This window comes from Populus euphratica, unplaced genomic scaffold (assembly GCF_000495115.2).
Source record: "Populus euphratica unplaced genomic scaffold, PopEup_1.0 scaffold1713.1, whole genome shotgun sequence".
Classification (NCBI taxonomy): domain Eukaryota; kingdom Viridiplantae; phylum Streptophyta; class Magnoliopsida; order Malpighiales; family Salicaceae; genus Populus; species Populus euphratica.
This window is the reverse complement of record NW_011501590.1, coordinates 1-19,903: the sequence shown is the minus strand read 5'-3', so window position 1 is coordinate 19,903 and position 19,903 is coordinate 1. Positions and strand designations below refer to the sequence as shown.

Genomic DNA, 19,903 nt, shown 5'->3' with positions numbered 1-19,903 from the left:
AAATTATTTCCTTTTTTGGTTTTTTTTTTTTTTTTTAAGTTGTGTTAATAATATGTTGAAAAGTGACTGAAAATAACGTGTATAATAACAAAAGTGAAAATAATCGATAAATAAAATATTAAATATTAAATAATATAAAAACCAAATGTTTATATGAAGGAATAAATAATTGGAATAAGAGTCCTAAACAAGAATAATAGAAAAATAAAACTAATTTTAGCTTGCATATGATTTGATTTCTTCATTTATTATTGGATTGTAGGATTCATGAGAAGTAGGATTTTTTTTCTATTATTTATTCCTTCATTTGTTTTCAACATTATTTAATGTATAATTTCTCATTTATTAATTGCTTTTACTTTTTAATTTTGTGCATGTGATTTTCATATATTTTTAGCATTTTATTACTGGAATCTAAAAAAATGACGTAAATATAAACATGTAATATCTCAACTATTAATAAAATAAAATCTTTTGGGGGCGTATTTTGATTTTGTGTTTTTTTTTTTTTTTTGCTATGCTTGTGATTTTCATGTGCTTTTAATGAGTTTATTAATGGACCCTAGCTAGAAGGGTAATAAATCAAAATATGCCATAGTTCAACTAACTATTAAGATAAAAACAAAAAATCTTAAATGAAAAGGGGAAATAGTTCACATAATCTTGCCCACGTGTCCCGTTTCAACAAAATCAAAGGTTGTTCAAAGATAATTATTTACGCGGGACACTATTTTTTAATTTTGTAGCATAATTGATTTAATGTAATATTTATTTAATTATTAATGTTTATAAATATTTTTTTTTAATTTGGGAATATTAATGTTAATTGGATTCTAGTTTTTAATAATAATATTTTTTTTAACAATGATTTTAGATCTATGACCGTTGTCAATATTTTTTTAAAAGAGATTGATTATCCAAAAATTTATGCAGACCTTTTTAATTTAGAGTTTTCTGAAAAGAAATGATACACCATGTAATTATATAATTAATTAATTTGGATCGAGGTTACTGCCAACACCATTTTTTTAATTGATAATGTTATGATAATTGTGGTAGAAATATAAAAATCAATTGAAAAATAAAAAAAATATAAAAATCAAGAACGGTCAACCATACAATCCATCCATATAATTTATAATTTAAGCCGACTAAATAAATTTACTATGTGAAAATAAAAGATTATATATAATTTTTTTACCCAAAATCCTAAAATAATCTAAAAATTATTTTGACTATCCTCTTTATAGCCACAAAAATATAGAAAATAAAAACATTTACAAATAAACCTTACACTAAAATATAACAGCATTAAAATTTTATATGAACTAATTACATGGCTATTTATTTTCTCCCACTCAAGGGCACAATTTATCACAGACCAAGCAATAACAGACACGAGTAACAATGTGCCAAGAAAGGAGGCTATTAATGAATTCTACACCAACCACACTCCATCCAATTTTTTAAAAGAAATCCTCGCCTCGAAATGTGCCACGTCACCTCTCTCTGCTAATTATTATAGCTGCTTTAGGACGTTGAAATCACTGGTATCGGGGACTCAAGGGTTAGAATACACGTTCTTCTTTGTGCTTATTGTTGAGAAGGCAACTAATGCAGAAACAGAGGTAAGAAGGTGATAGAATGGAGGATGATGCGTGGAAAAGAAACGTTTCTCACCTTAGAATAGTGCAGATCATACATGAATATTCCCACCTGGACTTCTATCAACTTAAGCCTTCTTAATTTGGTATTCTTTTTCGAAATCAAATCGTAGGTTATCTTTTGATCATCAATGCCAAGAACTAAATTTGTGAACAGCATCCTGAACAAAAGACGAGCTTCATAGAGATATCTATGCAAACTCGGAAGCGATGTTCTAGAACAGAAGCGTGGCTGGAAGAATAATTGATTGTCTGTGTAGTGCTCAAAAGTCTGGGAACTTGCTAATTAACCTGAAAGCCCATATCCTTTCTCCATACTTGATTATTCCTGAAATAAAGACGGGAATGGCTACTAGCATGATGGCATGCCTGCTTCGTAACTTGAACAAGACATAAGAAGCCACCCCGACTTGGACTGCTACCAAGAAGGTGCCTTCGCTATAATTCGTTGTCTTCCATAGAATAAGCTGTGACAATTCAAGGACCACCAAGCTGAAGAAGTAGGGTTGGAAGCCGAATTATTGGAATCAACTTCGGATTTGCAGAGTTGGCTCGGCTGAGAGCAATGATACCCAATGATAATGTTGCCACTGCTGAGGATTGATGATTGTTCAGCTTTGGTAACATGGTTTTAAGCGTTATTTACCCACTGCAAATATGGATGTTATTAGGATAAAACAAATATATTTTGAGGAGTAATAGAAAGATCTCAAGAGTTTTAGATAGTAAAATAATAACTTTTCCAAGAACACTTCAAAGAACTTGTTTAATTTAATTTAATTTTATAAAACACAGGTTTGAAAACGTAACTTTTCAATCCTTCCATTCTTCATATATACTTCGTTCTTCAAGCTTTTAAATGATTTTCATTTTGTTTTCTATTTTGTTAGTATTACAATCTAAACCTTGGATTCAGTTTTTCTTAAACCTTAAATTTAACGGCAACCCAGTTTGTGATAGGTATACTAACCGAACAGCAGTACCAAGTTAGAATCCGATAGTATTCGAAGAAAGAGATTGCGTAGCTTCAATGTGCGAAGCCCCCATCCACTCCATAGTTCCTCAACAGTTTTAGACAATCATGCATGCACATCTTCGACCACAAGACCCTGAAAAGAAAACATTTTCAAAAATAAATAAATCTACCAAAATCATTATATGTATATAAAAGAACTTAACTAAACTAGAGAAATCAAATACGATACAGATGTCGTTTTTTTTCTCCCTTTTTCCTGTTGATATGCAATATATAGTGATTAGGGTGAAGATGTTTGATGGTTTGTCTTTCTATGCAGTTACATTACCCTTAACCATATGACTTATCAGTAGCCAGTTGTAAGATGTAAGCCCTCGAGTTTTATGCTTTCTAATACTTTCTTATCATCACCGCAAGATAAAAGACATGGTTCCTCGATGTGTATAGTGTGAAGCAGCCATACACCTTGAGAGATTTAGAGTTCAAAACATGTCAAAAAACAGTTCAGATACAGAGACACATACTCACAACTTTGCAGCCCAAACGTTTGGTGAATGTCTGCGGGCTCTGCTTCCGTTCAACCAGCTTATGTCGCCTGCCAATCCTCGTCCCACAAATCTGTGTTTTAGTTATAGAGATTGTGATTTATTTATGGAGATTGTGGAACTCTATAAACTTGAACATAAAATTCCTACTAGTACCCAAAGTGAAGTCAGTCAAACGTTCTTATATAGTTGATAGAAGAAATAGGATAAAGTATTGCTCTCATCACAAGCCAAAACTCAATGAAAGGTCTATAAAGTTACATTTGGTTAACGTTTCAAGATAGAATCAACTAATACATATTATCAGAGAAAGAATGAACTAACACTAAAGAAATAGAAATGTTTTTTATTAAAAAGATATATGAAATAAATCTATCTCTAAAACAGTTTTGAAGTGGATTTCTATAATTTCAAAAAAAAAAAAAAAAAACAGGAAAACAGATTCCCTCTCTCCATTATCTCTGTTTGTCCAGAGATAGTTTCCCAACGTTATCTAAGCATATGTTAGAGATTATTGCAACAGAAAAATATATAGAATAAATTACTTTCTGTATTCACAAGTTACCCCTTTAAGAAAAGCCTTCGACATGATCGAAAATAGAAAGAACAGAGTGTTAGGAAAACAGAGGTTTTTCCTCCGATTGACTAAAGTATACAGTTCTCAAATTCTTTGCTTTAATTCCGATAAGAAAACAACATTCGGATGCGTTACAAACAAGTCGTTTCGGATATCTATTGTTAAAATATTTCTCAGGTTAACTTTCATGTTCTTTATTCGAAGATTAATTTGCAAGTTCTCTACCTTAGTCTCATCAGCGCTCGCAAATATTCTAAAGTTTCATAGACAAGAGCATCAATTGCCCTCCTTGGAAACTAAAGTAAAATTATTCCTCGAGCAATTAGATTGGATGAAGAAGAATCTTGTAGTTTTTTTTTTATTTGATTTCTATAGATTTTTTTATTACTTTATGTAAAAGCATCCCCCAATTTGATAGCAAGGATTCTTAGACACAAATAAGTTGATGTGGTGCTTAAAATTGAAATTAAGAAATAAAATTACAAATTCCTCCCCCAATTTTTTATGGGATTTCAAAAGTTCAAGGTTGAGTAATTTGACCCTAAACCATGATTATCAGTCCGACTCAACGCTCGACATCGAGTCATATCACCTAAAGCTGTCCCCCATCGAGAAAATAGTGTTTCGAGCCCTTATGCCTCAAAACTATGTTTTTTTCTTTTTTTTATAGGGATTTGGTGGCGCTATAAACTTGATAATGTAGCATATAAATGTAATAAATTGTTTATTCTCATCACAATTCAAATCTTTATAAAGGGATCTCTGCAAGAAAAAAATATAGAATAAATTACTTTCTCTATTCACAAGCAAAACTTTATGAAAAGTTTATGGCATGGATAAGAAAATTAATAAAATTAATTACTTTTTTAGGACTTTAGTAATTTTTATCGGCGTTAATATTAGTTATCGCGTTCACACTACGCTGCAAGAATAATTTAAAGTTAATTTTTAATGTAAAGGAAGATATCATCAACATTCCTTACGTGCTTTTTTATATCATAAAATCTATTAATAACATGATTTTTTGGACTACAAACACTTAAATTTCATCTTGCAATAACATAAAAATATATTTACTTACAAGGTACAGGAGAGAGGAAATGTTGGACTTCCAGAATAAATTACTTTCCCTTTGGTCGCAAGGTAAGCCTTTACTGTGCAGGCATCTACTTAGCTCGTGATTTTCATGGCAACACTTCCTGTTTAATTTGGAATAAAATCCTTTGTACAATAAGTAAACTGCAGTCAAACAATATTCACTGAGTCCGTGAGTGTATGAATTTGTTTTCATTGTTGAAGCCATTTTTATTATTTAATGTTTTATTTTAGATTTTAAGTTTAATTTCATATTTAATTTATTTATTTTTTAATTTAATTTAAGATTTTGTGTTTTCTACCATGTAAAGATTGATTTCCGAACCATTTAAAGTGGTGTAAGATTTTTAAAGAGACAAATTGAGTAGTAGATCTTTTCTAGGTTTAACTTTTATAAGTTTTGATGTTAAGCCTCGTGGTTTGTCAAAATACTCCCAGATTTCAGGTAAAAAAATAAACGATAATGTATGCACATTGAACTATCCATTGTTTATGATTTTATTTTATTTTTGTTAAAAAAATTTAATAGACTTGGACACTAGCCCAAATTCACCTCGCTAGAGAGAGGCTACACTCGTATGGGTTTAAGTCTAGACGCATCTCCTCTTATTTTTTTCATATTATTATTTCTAAATTTTTTGACAATTAATTTGTTGAATTTCTTTTTTGTGCTTTTTTTTATTTAAATTATAAATACAATAAAATATATCATCCTTTTTTTTTGTGTATCTTTATTTTTTTATTCAAGATTTTATACATGATGTATTGTTTTATTTATTTGTAAACTTAAGATCATATTCAATTAGTTAATTTCACCTTTCCATTATTGAAATTTTGTGAAAGTATCCAATTAAGAAAATTATAATTTTAAAAAATAATTCTATTTCAATATATATAATTTAAAACCTCAAACAATAGATTTTTTTCTCTTAAAAAAAGTATGACCATTAAATAATCTTTAATGATCAGCTTGGAAAACAAAAAAAGAAAAAAAATGCATGTTTTACAAAAATAAAAATTCATATTTTACTTTACATTTTCAAACATACACTAAAAAGAAATCCATACATTTACAAATATCCATCCTTTTTAAAACAGGCTAATCCATACATTAACAGTAACAACAAGCATACAACCTTTTTATCTTTTTAAAATAAATAAAAATAGAGAGTAGCTAAGATGTTTGGAATCTTATTATATCAAGAAATAATTAGTGATATTTTATTATATTTTTTTTCTCAATTTTATTTTTTCTCTTTTTATATTTGATTATTTTTTCAAAGTAAATACAAGAGAGTAATTAATAGGATACTTGTTATTAATGAATGACAATAAAATTAGATAAATTGGAAATTTATTTCATTTAAGAGCTCTCCCAGCTTTATGGAAGCAGCAATAGCCTTTTGTAAGTAGATGCGCTGTGAAATTCTTCAGGCGTGGTTATGGTTTTAAGATCTTTCTATCGTGAGCGCATTAACATTTCCTTTTCTTCTTCGGACTAGAATACTGACTTTTCTCTTCTGTGATTGTTATGATTTGTTGTACGAAGCCCATTGGCTCGGCAGCACAGGGAGATGACAGAGGGTGCATTTATCAGGATAGCATTCCGAATCAGATAAAGTAGTTCTTCCATGCATCCAGTCCACGGACAAAATGAGATTATTAGTTAGAACTGAAGAAGACAACGATCATCCTCCTCCTCTCGTCCTGTTATTGTTGACGATCCACTCCTCCTCCTCTCGTCTGCCTTGTTTTTCCTCGGGACATCTCATATGGAGATAAAATCAGTCCTGCCTGCCCCTATGCTCTCGTCTGAATTGTTCAAGGTAGTGGCATCCTGAAATCGAGCCAAGATTCTAATTTCTCGGCTCTTTCAAGGCCACGCAAAAGAGCACTATAGCTGTTGGGCTCGAGCAAATATAGTGAGGCACTATAAAAGACCGGCCCATGAGACGCACAATCCGTCCTTTTTTACCAATATAGCTGTCCCAACTCCCAAGACCCTCCATTTCTCCAACCCACCATCGACTTTACAGTCGGTCACATGAGGATAATGACAACTACCTTTTAAGTTCCGTATTTATGTGGATTATAAAAGAACTATCCGAAAAAAACCTGATAAATTTATTACAGGAGAGATTGCGTCCGCCAAATAAACAATTACTCGCATATTTTTTGAACTTTTAGCTTTTGTAGCTCGAATTTGTTAAACAAAGGGAAATCTTGGTAAAAAAAAGAGGGTATGAAACTTCTGCAAGACAAAAGAGGTTGTATTTTTTTCATTCAAGATTTATTTATTTTAAAGTGTTCCAATTATGGGTTTTTCGTGCTGTTTCGTTGATACTGATTGGTTGCGCTTCAACCCTTGTCTGTAGCTTCATGCCTTTTGTTCTCCCAAATCAAATCAAAGAGTGTTGCAAAAACTTTCATCAAGTACATATACACATCAATTTTGCACATCTTCCTTAAGATTCCTCTTTTTTTTTTCTTTTTTTTTAAGTGAGTGCTAAGCCTGTGTAGGTCACAGGGCCACATTTTTATTTTTAAAAAATTACAAAATTTCACACAAGAAAATCCCACGCCAAAATACAGTACTAATGATGAAATGAAATAAAGAGTCCTAAAACTAGTCTCCGTGTAAAGAAGACTCTCAAACTGGATCAAACAATATTTCAAACATAGAAAAAGAGCAACCAACTGAAAATTTATAGGAGCAAGACTTAAACTATGGATCTTAAGCTTCCCCGGAACTCCGATCTTCCATGAAAACGGTTCTTCTAGTTGTTAGACACTGCTCGCTTAAACCCAAATGCGCCATGAGAAGGCACACACGAGTGAGGAGCTCCCCACCACGTGTAAGTGCTTGAGCATACTCTTTCCATCCACAATTAGATGCTGCATAAGCCAACATCTCCACCCATATTTGACTTATCATCCTCCACTTTTTTTCGCTGGTCGAATTATTCTCCGGAGATTGTAATTCCTTGGCGAGCTTGCAAGCATCACGTAGCATTGACACCTTGTTTCCATTTTTTTTTATTTTATTCAAAAACTCTTCAGAACCCCAATCAGTGGGTGTTATTATTTCCGATCTCCAGCACCACGAGAATTCGGTGACTTGAATGCCCGTTTGCTTGTACCTTTCGTCACCAATCCCTTTAGGCAGCATATTTGGACGTTCAATTAGAAGATACAACATGTAATTAGACAACGATCTGCTCATTTTGCAATATGGAGGAGGATTCTTTGCATCAACATTCTTTTTGCGAATATCATCATGATAGCAAATATCAGTGGCAATGTGCCATAAAAGGAGGCTCCCATGAAAGTCTATTTCAACCACAGCCCAACGAAATTCTTCCAAGCATCCCATGCTTTTCAGTACCTGATCGCCTCTTTCTGCCAATATCTCCTTCAAATCATTCATGCCAGGATCAGGTTGAGGCCTTTCATGACTATATCTCGAACGTTTGTCTTTGAGATATTCCCAAATTAATTCTTTTAATTCGTCACTGATAACCTCCCAACTTTGAATGTTACCCTTGCCTATCAACTTCAGAAAACAAGCTTTGGCTGTTGGTTTACATACCAATGAATTTATGACCATCTTCCACAAAGCTCCGTTCTTGGTTATTTGAGCATCTGTTAAGTCGTGTTGTGCCATGTATCTTTCCCACCCTTTGTTCCTGTCGGAATAGATAGCTCGATAGACAGAATCGGCCCAAGACTTTCTTAGCATGCTAAGATGAAGCATAGCCCATTCAGATAAGAGTAGCATGATGGCCCCATATATCTCAAGAACAACTCCACCACCCAGCAAGATGTATGATATAATTAACTCTGTTTCTGGATAGGCATGTTTGTTCGCGATCATTAATGAGAAGGTGACCAATGCAGAAGTAGAAGATAGGAAACTAATGGAGCGAAGAATTGCACGCGGTAAACTGACCCTTGTCACCTTTGTAAAAAACACATTGTACACAAATCCCGACTCGAGTTCTATCAATTTGAAGGCTTCTGTGGCTTTCTTGCTACTTAGGATACGATAGCTTGCCATATGGCTAGAATGGGCAAGCGCAAGATCTGCAAAAAGTATCTTGAACATTTGGAACAAAAAATGTGCTTCATGGAGATACAAAGCCTCGGGTATTTTGTTGTTAAATTCTAAACCTTTATTCAAGTCTTCCTCAGACATGTCAAAAAAGCCAACACATGGAAATTTCTCGCTCAATTCGCTATTGAAATTTCTTCCAATTTCGGAGGCCCTTAACTTCTCGGAGCTAGCTTGCCAAAGAGCGAAAATCCTTTCTCCGTACTTGGTAATTCCAGCAACAAAAACGGGAATGGCTATATATATGAGTGGATCCTTACCCCATGATTTGAACAAGAAATAAGAAGCCGCGGCAGTTTGAATTGCTAGCTGGAGAATGTGCCTTGACCATATTTCGTTGTCTTCTAGTGCATAAGCAGTTATAGTGTCAGGGCCACCAAGGTGTGCAAGGAGTATTGGTGCCCAAAATGATGGAATGAATTTTGGAGTCGGATTGGTGGGATTTGTTTCCAAACCTCCTTGGCTACGGGAAGCAATACCCAATGCTAAAGTTGCCACCCAATCCGCAGACAAATATGCTATCCAGACAAACCATTCGAGACCGATTCCACTGCTGTACTTCCGCCGATTTCCAATGACGACCAGCAAGATTTGGAGAAAGAGACTTAACAAAATCAGTGAGCGAAACTCCCATTCATTCCACAATTCTTGAGCACGTTTGGACAAGTTGTTGATATCCATCTTATGTCCTTTTGTTCGCCTTCAACAAAAGGTGCAACTAATTTAATTTTTCCAGTAATGAAATCAGCTTTAGTAAAGATTCCAAAAAAACCAGAGACAAAATGTAACTAATGCAACAACGAACAGAGTACTAGCTAGTACTAAATACAGAAACAGTCACAAATTATTTGAAAAACAGTATCATTATATTACTGAAAACAATGGATCTTAACAAATTGACCATTTTCAGCTTCTTGCAGACATGGTGGTTTTGGTTACTTCAGATAACAACACAAGCAGTAAATTAAAAGCATTAATGACATTGAAGTTGATTTGTGCTTAGAGCTGCTCTAATTACATTAATTACACCACAAAACTCTTGTTATCTGGATGGAAGAATGTTGAAAGAAAATTGATTTCTAAAAATTATTTCAACCGGTCAACTAGCTAGGAACAGGTTGACTAATAAAGACAGAGTAACCAGGTGAAATAAATTAAAACGATCGACCGATTGAAGAAACGATCAACCGGTTTAAGTATGTAGAATACAATTTTTATTTAAATTATAATTTCTTTATATTAATTTAATTTTTTAAGATTTAATATTTATAAATAAGCTTGTAATTCAGCATTATTAAAAAATATATATAAAGAAAAAAATAGATATAAGATCTTAATTAGAAAGATACACTTAATAAAAATATATCTCTCTCAATATTTGGTTTTTGAGTTTTTAACTTTGTATTGCTATTTTAGATCTTATGCACACCTATCCTTCTTCTAACAAAGAAAAAAAATTAAAAATTCTCAAACCAACCTGCTTCTATAATATCCAAAACCATGTCTGGAGAGTTTATGCGGCAGGGCAATGATCGATGGGGACTGTGCTGCTTAATTATAATTTTCCGTCAACTTGAGTTCGTTTTAGAAGTGTATCTGGCCAAAATCCTCTTCCCTCCTCCCCCTTCTCTAGTGACTTAATCTCTCTTCTCTCATCATTCAGTGATTGATACGCGAGAGGAGTGAAGCTTTAGAACCGAAACGTAATATCCTATAATTTTCACATGAGTTGTTTTAGAGGTGCTGGTTCCACAAATATTTCGCTTTGCCATCACTGATCGAAAGAATTAATACAACACGTACAGAACTTTGTTATGAATTCCTGTAGAACGATGATTACTTACAAGTTACAAAAGAGAGGAAATGTTGTTCTTCCAGATTAAATTACTTTCCCTTTGTCGCAAGGCAAAACTTTATTCTGCAGGCATCTACTAAATTAGCTCGTGATTTTCATGGCAACACTTCCTGTTCTGGAAGAAAATCCTTTGTACATATATAATAAGTAAACTGAGGTCAAACATTCAGTGAGCCTGTGTATGTGTTTGTTTTTATGTTATTAATTTCAATTTGAGACATCATTTCATACAAAAATTTGTTTGTACATTATCGCAGGGCTTATGATCATGAAACTATATACTTTTTTTTTTTTTAATTCCAATACATATACTTTATGGATTTTAATAGATGTTTCTTTAATGAGGTAGGTAAGTTTGAAAAAAACTAAGAGTTTTGAATAGTAAACTACGGAACAATAGAAAGTTTAAGAGAGTGTTTGAAACATTGGCTAACCTGTGTTTTTTAAAAAAATATTTTTTTATTAAAAAATAATTTTTTTAATGTTTTGGATTGTTTTGATATAATAATTTAAAAAATAAAAAAAATAATATTTTGATGTATTTTAAAAAAAAAAATATTTTAAAAACCATCCACAATTATATTCCTATACATTTCCTTAGATATACTTATTCTTGAACATGTCTTAAAAAAAGATATGTTTATTAACAAATCTTAAAAAAAGATATTTATATGCTATGGGATTAGCTTAGTTAAATAAATTTATAAATTTTTAATTTGATTGTTAGCAAGATATTTTACAAGCTTAATTTTATATTGGAATCAAATGGTTGTAATCACTATATATTTATAGGTTCAAATAACTTTTAAATTAAGATTGAAAGATGTTATTTAAGTTAATTTTATTTTTATTTTTAATATTTTATTTAAAATTAAAATTAAATTTTTATTTTTTATTCTATTTAAGATTTTGATTTTTCTTTCGATCGAATTTTAGACAATTTAAAAAGTTATAAAGCTTATAAAGAGATAAAGAGATGTACGATATTAGATAAAAAAATTCACTCATTTTTGGAAAACTCTATTTTCTTTGTGTATACTTTGTCTTATCATGTTACGCTGTGTCAATTAATCATCCTTCAGTTATATTATAAAAACTATCTCACTAGATTACACCTACTGCACACCAAAAGTATCCTAATCTTAGCATAATTAACGTATCATCGAGAAACTTATAAAATTATAAGTAGTATTTGAGGCACCGACGACACCGCGACCCTTAAAAATTCAATAAGCGGAAAAGAAGAGTTTATGATTATCCAAGTGAAAATATTTTTTCCAAGGCAAAAATATTAAAAAAATTATTAATTTAAAATAAAAAATAAAAAAAATTAATTTTTTTAAAAATAATTTTAAAATACAAAAAAAAATATGGTGATGTAAGCACTTTAAAACCGATAGATTTTACAGTCAATTATGGATATTCTAATCAGATTTTGCAGAAAGTTTGATAGACATATTTATGAATTAGTGGGAGATAGTTAAGCTCAAGGAGAAATCTATTTATGTTATACAATTAATTTAGTAAAAAAAAAAAACCCCATAACATTCGATATGATCACACATAAATTTGATCAAAAACTTTTATGGTCTTGGTTATATATAAAAATAAGCCCTTGAATTAGAATTGAAAATATTGTTTAAACTAATTTTATTATTTAATGTTTTATTTTATATTTTAAGTTTAATGTCATATTTAATTTATTTTTTAATTTAATTTAGGATTTTGAGTTTTCTACCATTGATTTAAAGTGGTGTGAGCCTTTTAAAGAGACAGATTGATTAGTAGATTTTTTCTACGTTAAACTTTTGCAAGTTTTTATGTTAAGCCTCGTGACTTGTCAAAATACTCCTGTACAGAGGCTGGATGCATTCGGGCTCAAGTCTAGGCCTATCTCCTCTTACTTCTTTCATATTATTTTTTCTAAATTTTTTAATAATTTAATTTGTTGAATTTCTTTTCTGTGCTTTTTTATTTAAATTATAAATAAATAAAATCTATCATCCTTCTTTTTGCGTGTAACTTTATGTATTTTTTTGTTTTGTTATTTTATTCAAGATTTTATAAAGGATATATTGTTTTGTTTATTTGTAAACTTGAGAGCATATTCAATTAGCTAATGTCACCTTTCCATTATTGAAATTTTGTGGAAATATCCAATGAAGAAAATTGTAATTTTAAATAACCATTCTAGTTCAATATATATATATATAACAATAATGTTTTTTAAAGATTTATAGTGTCATTTGGCATTTGATTTTTTTAAAATAATATAATTTTAATAAGAAAACAACAAAAAGATATAGCTTGATTTTTTTTTTTAAAATCATACAATTATAACAAACAAACAAGAACAAAATATAGCAACAATCATTCAATTCATATTCAACTTAAGTGTTTTATTGCTTTAGAATCTTAAAATAACATCAAATTTTATATAAGGAATGCATAAATAAAATCATTCTTACATATTGACTCACAAGTTGAAGCCAAAATATTACCAGATTGCGAAGTGTTGCGAGCCCTTATGCCTCAAAACTGTGCTTCTTCTTCTTCTTCTTCTTCTTTTTTTTTAAGATTTTGCGAGGCTATAAACTTTATAATGTAACGTATAAATATAAGAAATTGTTTATTCTCATCACAATTCAAACCTTTATTTATAAAGGCGTCTCTGCAAGAAAAAATATAGAATAAATTACTTTCTCTATCCACAAGCAAATTAAACTTTACGAAAAGTTTATGGCATGGATAAGAAAATTAATAAAATTAATCAGTTTTTTAGGATTCTAGTAATTTTTATCATGGAGTTAATACTAGTATCGTGTCAACACTACGCTGTGAGAATAATTTAAAGTTAATCTCTAACTAAAAAAAAACATTAACGTTGACTGTGTGCTTTTTTAAATCATAAAATCTATTAATTGAGGGATGATCAAAAGATTAATTATACATGTGTTTAATATAATATAATATATATATATATATATATATATATATATAAACTGATAAATTATAAAAAGAGTTATGAGCATTAATTAAAGACTAATGCTATAAGTTGATTTTCACAGTAAAATATAAAAAATAAATGTACATACAAATATTTTATAAATATAAATTGCAAAGAGTCTTTCTAGTTAAAAGTAGCATGTATGTAATAAAAAAAATGGAACAAAGGTAAAAAGCTCAAGCAACTTCAAACTCAATTTTTATTTAATTATGTAGAAATTAAAATAAATATTCAAAAGAGTTTAAATGATTGAAATTTTGAAAGAAAAGAAATTAATTATTTTGTTAAAATCCTAATTTTTAATTTATGTATTTTGTTTTGTACGTCTTGATGAAACATGCACATTTTTTTTAATTAACAACATGATTTTTTTTTTACTGCAAACACCTAAATTTCATCTTGTAATAATATATAATACATATTGGAAACCATAATAACCTCCTTCTCAACCTTAAAATAGCGTTTAATAACTTAATAAACCTGATATAAAAGGAAATACTACAAAATTCATTGAACTCCCTATAAAAGATGAATCTAATAAATAAATAAGACATTTTTTGTGCGGAAGAGTGGGTGGCCAAAATGAATCCTTTTCTTCTATCTCCCTTCTACAGTGACTTATTCTCTCTTCTTTCAGCATTTGATGATTGATATACGAGAGAAATGAATTTGAGGACGAAAAGTAAAATCCTATAATTATTTTAACATGAGTTGTTTTAGAACTGCTAGTACAAACAACATGGTTTTTCCTCGGATTGACTAAAGTATACAGTTCTCAAATTCTTTGCTTTAATTCCTATCAGACTGAAAAAAAAAAAAAAAGACTGTTTCAAAAGAGATATATAGCATGATTCACAACATTCGGATGAGTTACAAACAAGTCGTTTTGGATATTTATTCTTAAAATATTTCTCAGGTTAACTTTCATGCATGTTCTTTATTCGAAGATTAATTTTCAAGTTCTCTACCTTAAGTCTCATCAGCGCTAACAAATATTCCAAAGTTTCTTAGAGAAGAGCATCAATTGCCCTCCTTGGAAACTAAAGTAAAATTATTCCTCGAGCAATTAGATTGAATGAAGAAGAATCTTGTAGTTTTTTTTGTTTTTATTTGATTCCAATAGGTTTCTTTTATTACTTTATGTAAAAGCATCCCCCAATTTGATAGCTAGGATTCTGAGACACAAATAAGTTGATGTGGTGCTTAAAATTGAAATTAAGAAATAAAATTACAAATTCCTCCCCCAATTTTTTATGGGATTTTAAAAGTTCAAGGTTAAGTAACTTGACCCTAAACCATGATTATCGATCTGACTCAACGCTTGACATCAAGTAATATCACCTAAAGCCGTCCCCCATCGAGAATATAGTGTTTCGAGCCCTTATGCCTCAAAACTGTGCTTTTTTTTTTTTTGAGATTTGGCGACGCTATAAACTTGATAATGTAGTATATAAATATAATAAATTGTTTATTCTCATCACAATTCAAACCTTTATAAAGGGATCTTTGCAAGAAAAAATATAGAATAAATTACTTTCTCTATTCACAAGCAAAACTTTATGAAAAGTTTATGCCATGGATAAGAAAACTAATAAAATTAATTTTTTTTTTGGATTTTATTATTTTTTATCATGGAGTTAATCCTAGTTATTGCGTTCACACTAAGCTCAAAGAATAATTCAAAGTTAATTTTTAATTATTTTATTAAAATTCTAATTTTTAATTTATGTATTTTTTTTATTTTCATGAAACATGTGTTTTTTTTTTATTATTAATAACATGATTTTTGGACTACAAACACCTAAATTTCATCTTGTAATAACATAAAAATATATTGGAAACCATAGTAACATCCTTCTCAACCTTAAAATAGCCTCTAATAAGTCTAAAAAAAATCAAATAAAAAAACTCAATAAACCTGATATAAAAAGGAAATACTACATTCATTGAACTCCCTAGAAAAGATGAATCTATTAACAAAACAAATAGGCATTTTTTGTGCTGAAGAGTGGTTGGCCAAAATGAATCCTTTTCTTCTATCTCCCTTCTCCAGTGACTTATTCTCTCTTCTTTCAGCATTTGGTGATTGATACACGAGAGAAATGAATTTGAGGACGAAAAGTAATTAAAGCCTATAATTATTTTAACATGAGTTGTTTTAGAAATATTGCTGGTTCCATCGCTGCTCGAAAATCTTGTAATGAATTCCTGTAGAACGATGATTACTTCCAAGGTACAAAAGAGAGGAAATGTTGGACTTCCAGAATAAATTACTTTCCCTTTGGTCGCAAGGTAAGCCTTTATTCTGCAGGCATCTACTTAGCTCGTGATCTTCACGGCAACACTTCCTGTTTAATTTGGAATAAAATCCTTTGTCCACATATAATAAGTAAACTGCAGTCAAACAATATTCACTGAGTCCGTGAGTGTATGAATTTGTTTTCATTGTTGAAGCCATTTTTATTTTAGATTTTAAGTTTAATTTCATATTTAATTTATTTAATTATTTAATTTAATTTAAGATTTTGAGTATTCTACCATGTAAAGATTGATTTTCGAACCATTTAAAGCAGTGTAAAATTTTTAAACAGACAGATTAATTAGTAGATCTTCTCCACGTTCAACTTTTGCAAGTGTTTATATGAAGCCTCGTGGCTTGTCAAAATACTCCGGGACAGAGGCTGGACGCCTTTGGGTTCAAGTCTAGGCCCACCTCCTCTTATTTCTTCCACATTATTTTTTCTAAATTTTTTAATAATTTAATTTGTTGAATTTCTTTTCTGTGCTTTTTTTATTTAAATTATAAATAAAATAAAACATATCATCCTTCTTTTTGCGTGTATCTTATGTTTTTTTTTCTTTTGTTATTTCATTCAAGATTTTATAAATGATATATTGTTTTATTTATTTGTAAACTTAAGATCATATTCAATTAGTTAATGTCACTTTTTCATTATTGAAATTTTGTGGAAATATCCAATTAAGAAAATTTTAATTTTAAAAAATCATTCTAGTTCAATATATATAATTTAAAACCTCAAATAATAACTTTTTTCTCTTAAAAAAGTATGACCATTAAATAATGGTCAGCTTGGAAAACAAAAAAAAAAAAAAAAAAAAAAAAAAAAAAAGTATGACCATTAAATAATGGTCAGCTTGGAAAACAAAAAAAAAAAAAAAAGAAGAAGAAGAAGAAGAAAAAGAAAGAAGCAAATATGCTAGATTTATTTATTTAAAAGTGTTCGAGTTATGAGCTTTTCGTGCTATTTTGTTGATAATGATTGGTTGAGCTTTAACTGTCTGTGGCTTTATGCCTTCTGTTCCCCCAGAATCAAATCAGGGAGTGTTGCAAAAACTTTCATCAAGTACATATACATATCAATTTTGCACATCTTCCTTAAGATTTGTTTTTTCTAGGGAGTGCTAAGCCTGATGTGTAGGCCACATTTTTATTTAAAAAAAAATTACAAAATTTCACACAAGAAAATCCCACACCAAAATACAACAATAATGATGAAATGAAATAAAGACTCCTAAAACTAGTCTCCGTGTAAAGAAGACTCTCAAACAATACTTCGAACATAGAAAAAGAGCAACCAACTGAAAATTAATTTATAGTAGCAAGACTTAAAAGTTTGGATTTTGAGCTGCGCTGGAACTGGTTAGATGCTGCTCCCTCAAACCCAAATGCGCCATGAGAAGGCACACACGAGTGAGGAGCTCCCCGCCACGTGTAAGTGCTTGAGCATGCTCTTTCCATCCACAATTAGATGCTGCATAAGCCAACATCTCCACCCATATTTGACTTATCATCCTCCACTTTTTTTCCTTGGTCCAATTATTCTCCAGAGATTGTAATTCCTTGGCGAGCGTGCAAGCATCATATAGCATTGACACATTCTTTCCATTTTTTTTTATTTCATTCATAAACTCTTCAGAATCCCAAGGAGTAGGTGTTATTATTTTCGATCTCCAGCACCACGAGAATTCGGTGAGTTGAATGCTGGTTTGCTTTATTGGTACTTCACGTATCGCTTTAGGTAGCATATTTGGACGTTCACTTAGAAGATACAACATGTAATTAGATAAGGATCTGCTCATTTTGCAATATGGAGGAGGATTCTTTGCATCAACTTTCTTTTTGCGAATATCATCATGATAGCAAATATCAGTGGCAATGTGCCATAAAAGGAGGCTCCCATGAAAGTCTATTTTAACCACAGCCCAACGAAAATTTTCCAAGCATCCCATGCTTTTCAGTACCTGATCACCTCTTTCAGCCAATAACTCCTTCAAATCATTCATGCCAGGATCAGGTTGAGGCATTTCATGACTATATCTCGAACGTTTATCTAAGACGTATTCCCAAATTAATTCTTTTAATCCGTCGCTGATAACCTCCCAACTTTCAATGTTATACTTGCCTATCAACTTCAGAAAACAAACTTTGGGTGTTGGTTTACATACCAATGAATTTGTGACCATCTTCCACAAAGCTCCGTTCGTGATTATTTGAGCATCTGTTAAGTCGTGTTGTGCCATGTATCTTTCCCACCCTTTGTTCCTGTCGGAATAGATAGCTCGATAGACAGAATCGGCCCAAGGCTTTCTTAGCATGCTAAGATGAAGCATAGCCCATTCAGATAAGAGTAGCATGATGACTCCATATATCTCAAGAACAACTCCACCACCCAGCAAGATGTATGATATAATTACCTCTGTTTCTGGATAGGCATGCTTGTTTGCGATCATTAACGAGAAGGTCACCAATGCAGAAGTAGAAGATAGGAAACTGATGGAGCGAAGAATAGTACGCCGTAAACAGAGCCTTCTCACCTTTGTAAAAAGCACATCGTACATAAATCCCGACTCAACTTCTATCAATTTGAAGGCTTCTGTGGCTTTCTTGCTGCTTATGATATGATAGCTGACCATATAGCTACTATGGGTAAGGCCGAGATCTGCGAAAAGTATCTTGAAGATTTGAAACAAAAAATGTGCTTCATAGAGATACACAGCCTCAGGTATTATGTTGTTAAATCCTAAACCTTCATTCACTTCTCCAATAGACATGTCAAATAAGCCAACATATGGAAATTTCTCGCTCAATTCGCTATTGAAATTTCTTCCATTTTCGGAGGCCCTAAACTTCTCGGAGCTAGCTTGCGAAAGAGCCGAAATCCTTTCTCCATACTTGGTAATTCCAGCAACAAAAACGGGAAGGGCTATATATATGAGTGGATCCGTACCCCATGATTTGAACAAGAAATAAGAAGCAGCAGCAGTTTGAATTGCCAGCTGGAGAATGTGCCTTAACCATATTTCGTTGTCTTCTAGTGCATAAGCAGTTATAGTGTCAGGGATGTGCCTTAACCATATTTCGTTGTCTTCTAGTGCATAAGCAGTTATAGTGTAGGGCCACCAAGGTGTACAAGGAGTATTGGTGCTGAAAATGATGGAATGAAGTTTGGAGTCGGATTGGTGGGATTTGTTTCCAAACCTCCTTGGCTACGGGAAGCAATACCCAATGCTAAAGTTGCCACCCAATCCGCAGACAAGTATGCTATCCAGACAATCCATTCGAGCCCGATTCCACTGCTGTACTTCCGCCGATTTCCAATGACAACGAGCAAGATTTGGAGAACCAGACTTAACAAAATCAGTGAGCGAAACTCCCATTCATTCCACAATTCTTGAGCACGTTTGGACAAGAAGTTGATATTCATCTTATGTCCTTTTGTTCGCCTTCAACAAAAGGTGTAATCTAATTTAATTTTTCCAGTAATGAAATCAGCTCTATTAAAGATTCCAAAAAAACCAGAGACAAAATCTAACTAATGCAACAACGAACAGAGTACTAGCTAGTACTAAACACAGAAACAATCACAAATTATTTGAAAAACAAGATCATTATATCACTGAAAACAATGAATCTTAACAAATTGACCATTTCCAGCTTCTTGCAGACATGGTGGTTTTGGTTACTTCTAATAACAACACAAGCAGTAAATTAATAACGTTGAAGTTGATTTGTGCTTAGAGCTGCTCTAATTACATTAATTACACCCCAAAA

General features: G+C 31.3%; 2 protein-coding genes and 1 long non-coding RNA gene across 3 annotated transcripts; all 3 read right to left on the bottom strand.

Moving 5' to 3' along the window:
* Positions 1-1,276: 1,276 nt before the first annotated feature.
* Positions 1,277-3,544, bottom strand: LOC105118128 (uncharacterized). Its single transcript, XR_840898.1, has 3 exons — positions 3,165-3,544; positions 2,635-2,773; positions 1,277-2,313 (listed from the first exon to the last, which is right to left on the bottom strand). It is a non-coding gene; the product is annotated as an uncharacterized LOC105118128 (long non-coding RNA).
* A 4,047-nt stretch (positions 3,545-7,591) lies between these two features.
* LOC105118132 (uncharacterized) lies at positions 7,592-9,649 on the bottom strand. Its single transcript, XM_011016006.1, has one exon. It carries the CDS (start codon positions 9,647-9,649, stop codon positions 7,592-7,594), a length of 2,058 nt encoding a protein of 685 aa, XP_011014308.1.
* Positions 9,650-17,457: 7,808 nt separating this feature from the next.
* On the bottom strand, positions 17,458-19,556 carry LOC105118131 (uncharacterized). Its single transcript, XM_011016005.1, has 2 exons — positions 19,331-19,556; positions 17,458-19,220 (listed from the first exon to the last, which is right to left on the bottom strand). Exons 1-2 carry the CDS (start codon positions 19,554-19,556, stop codon positions 17,458-17,460), a joined length of 1,989 nt encoding a protein of 662 aa, XP_011014307.1.
* Between the last annotated feature and the right edge of the window lie 347 nt (positions 19,557-19,903).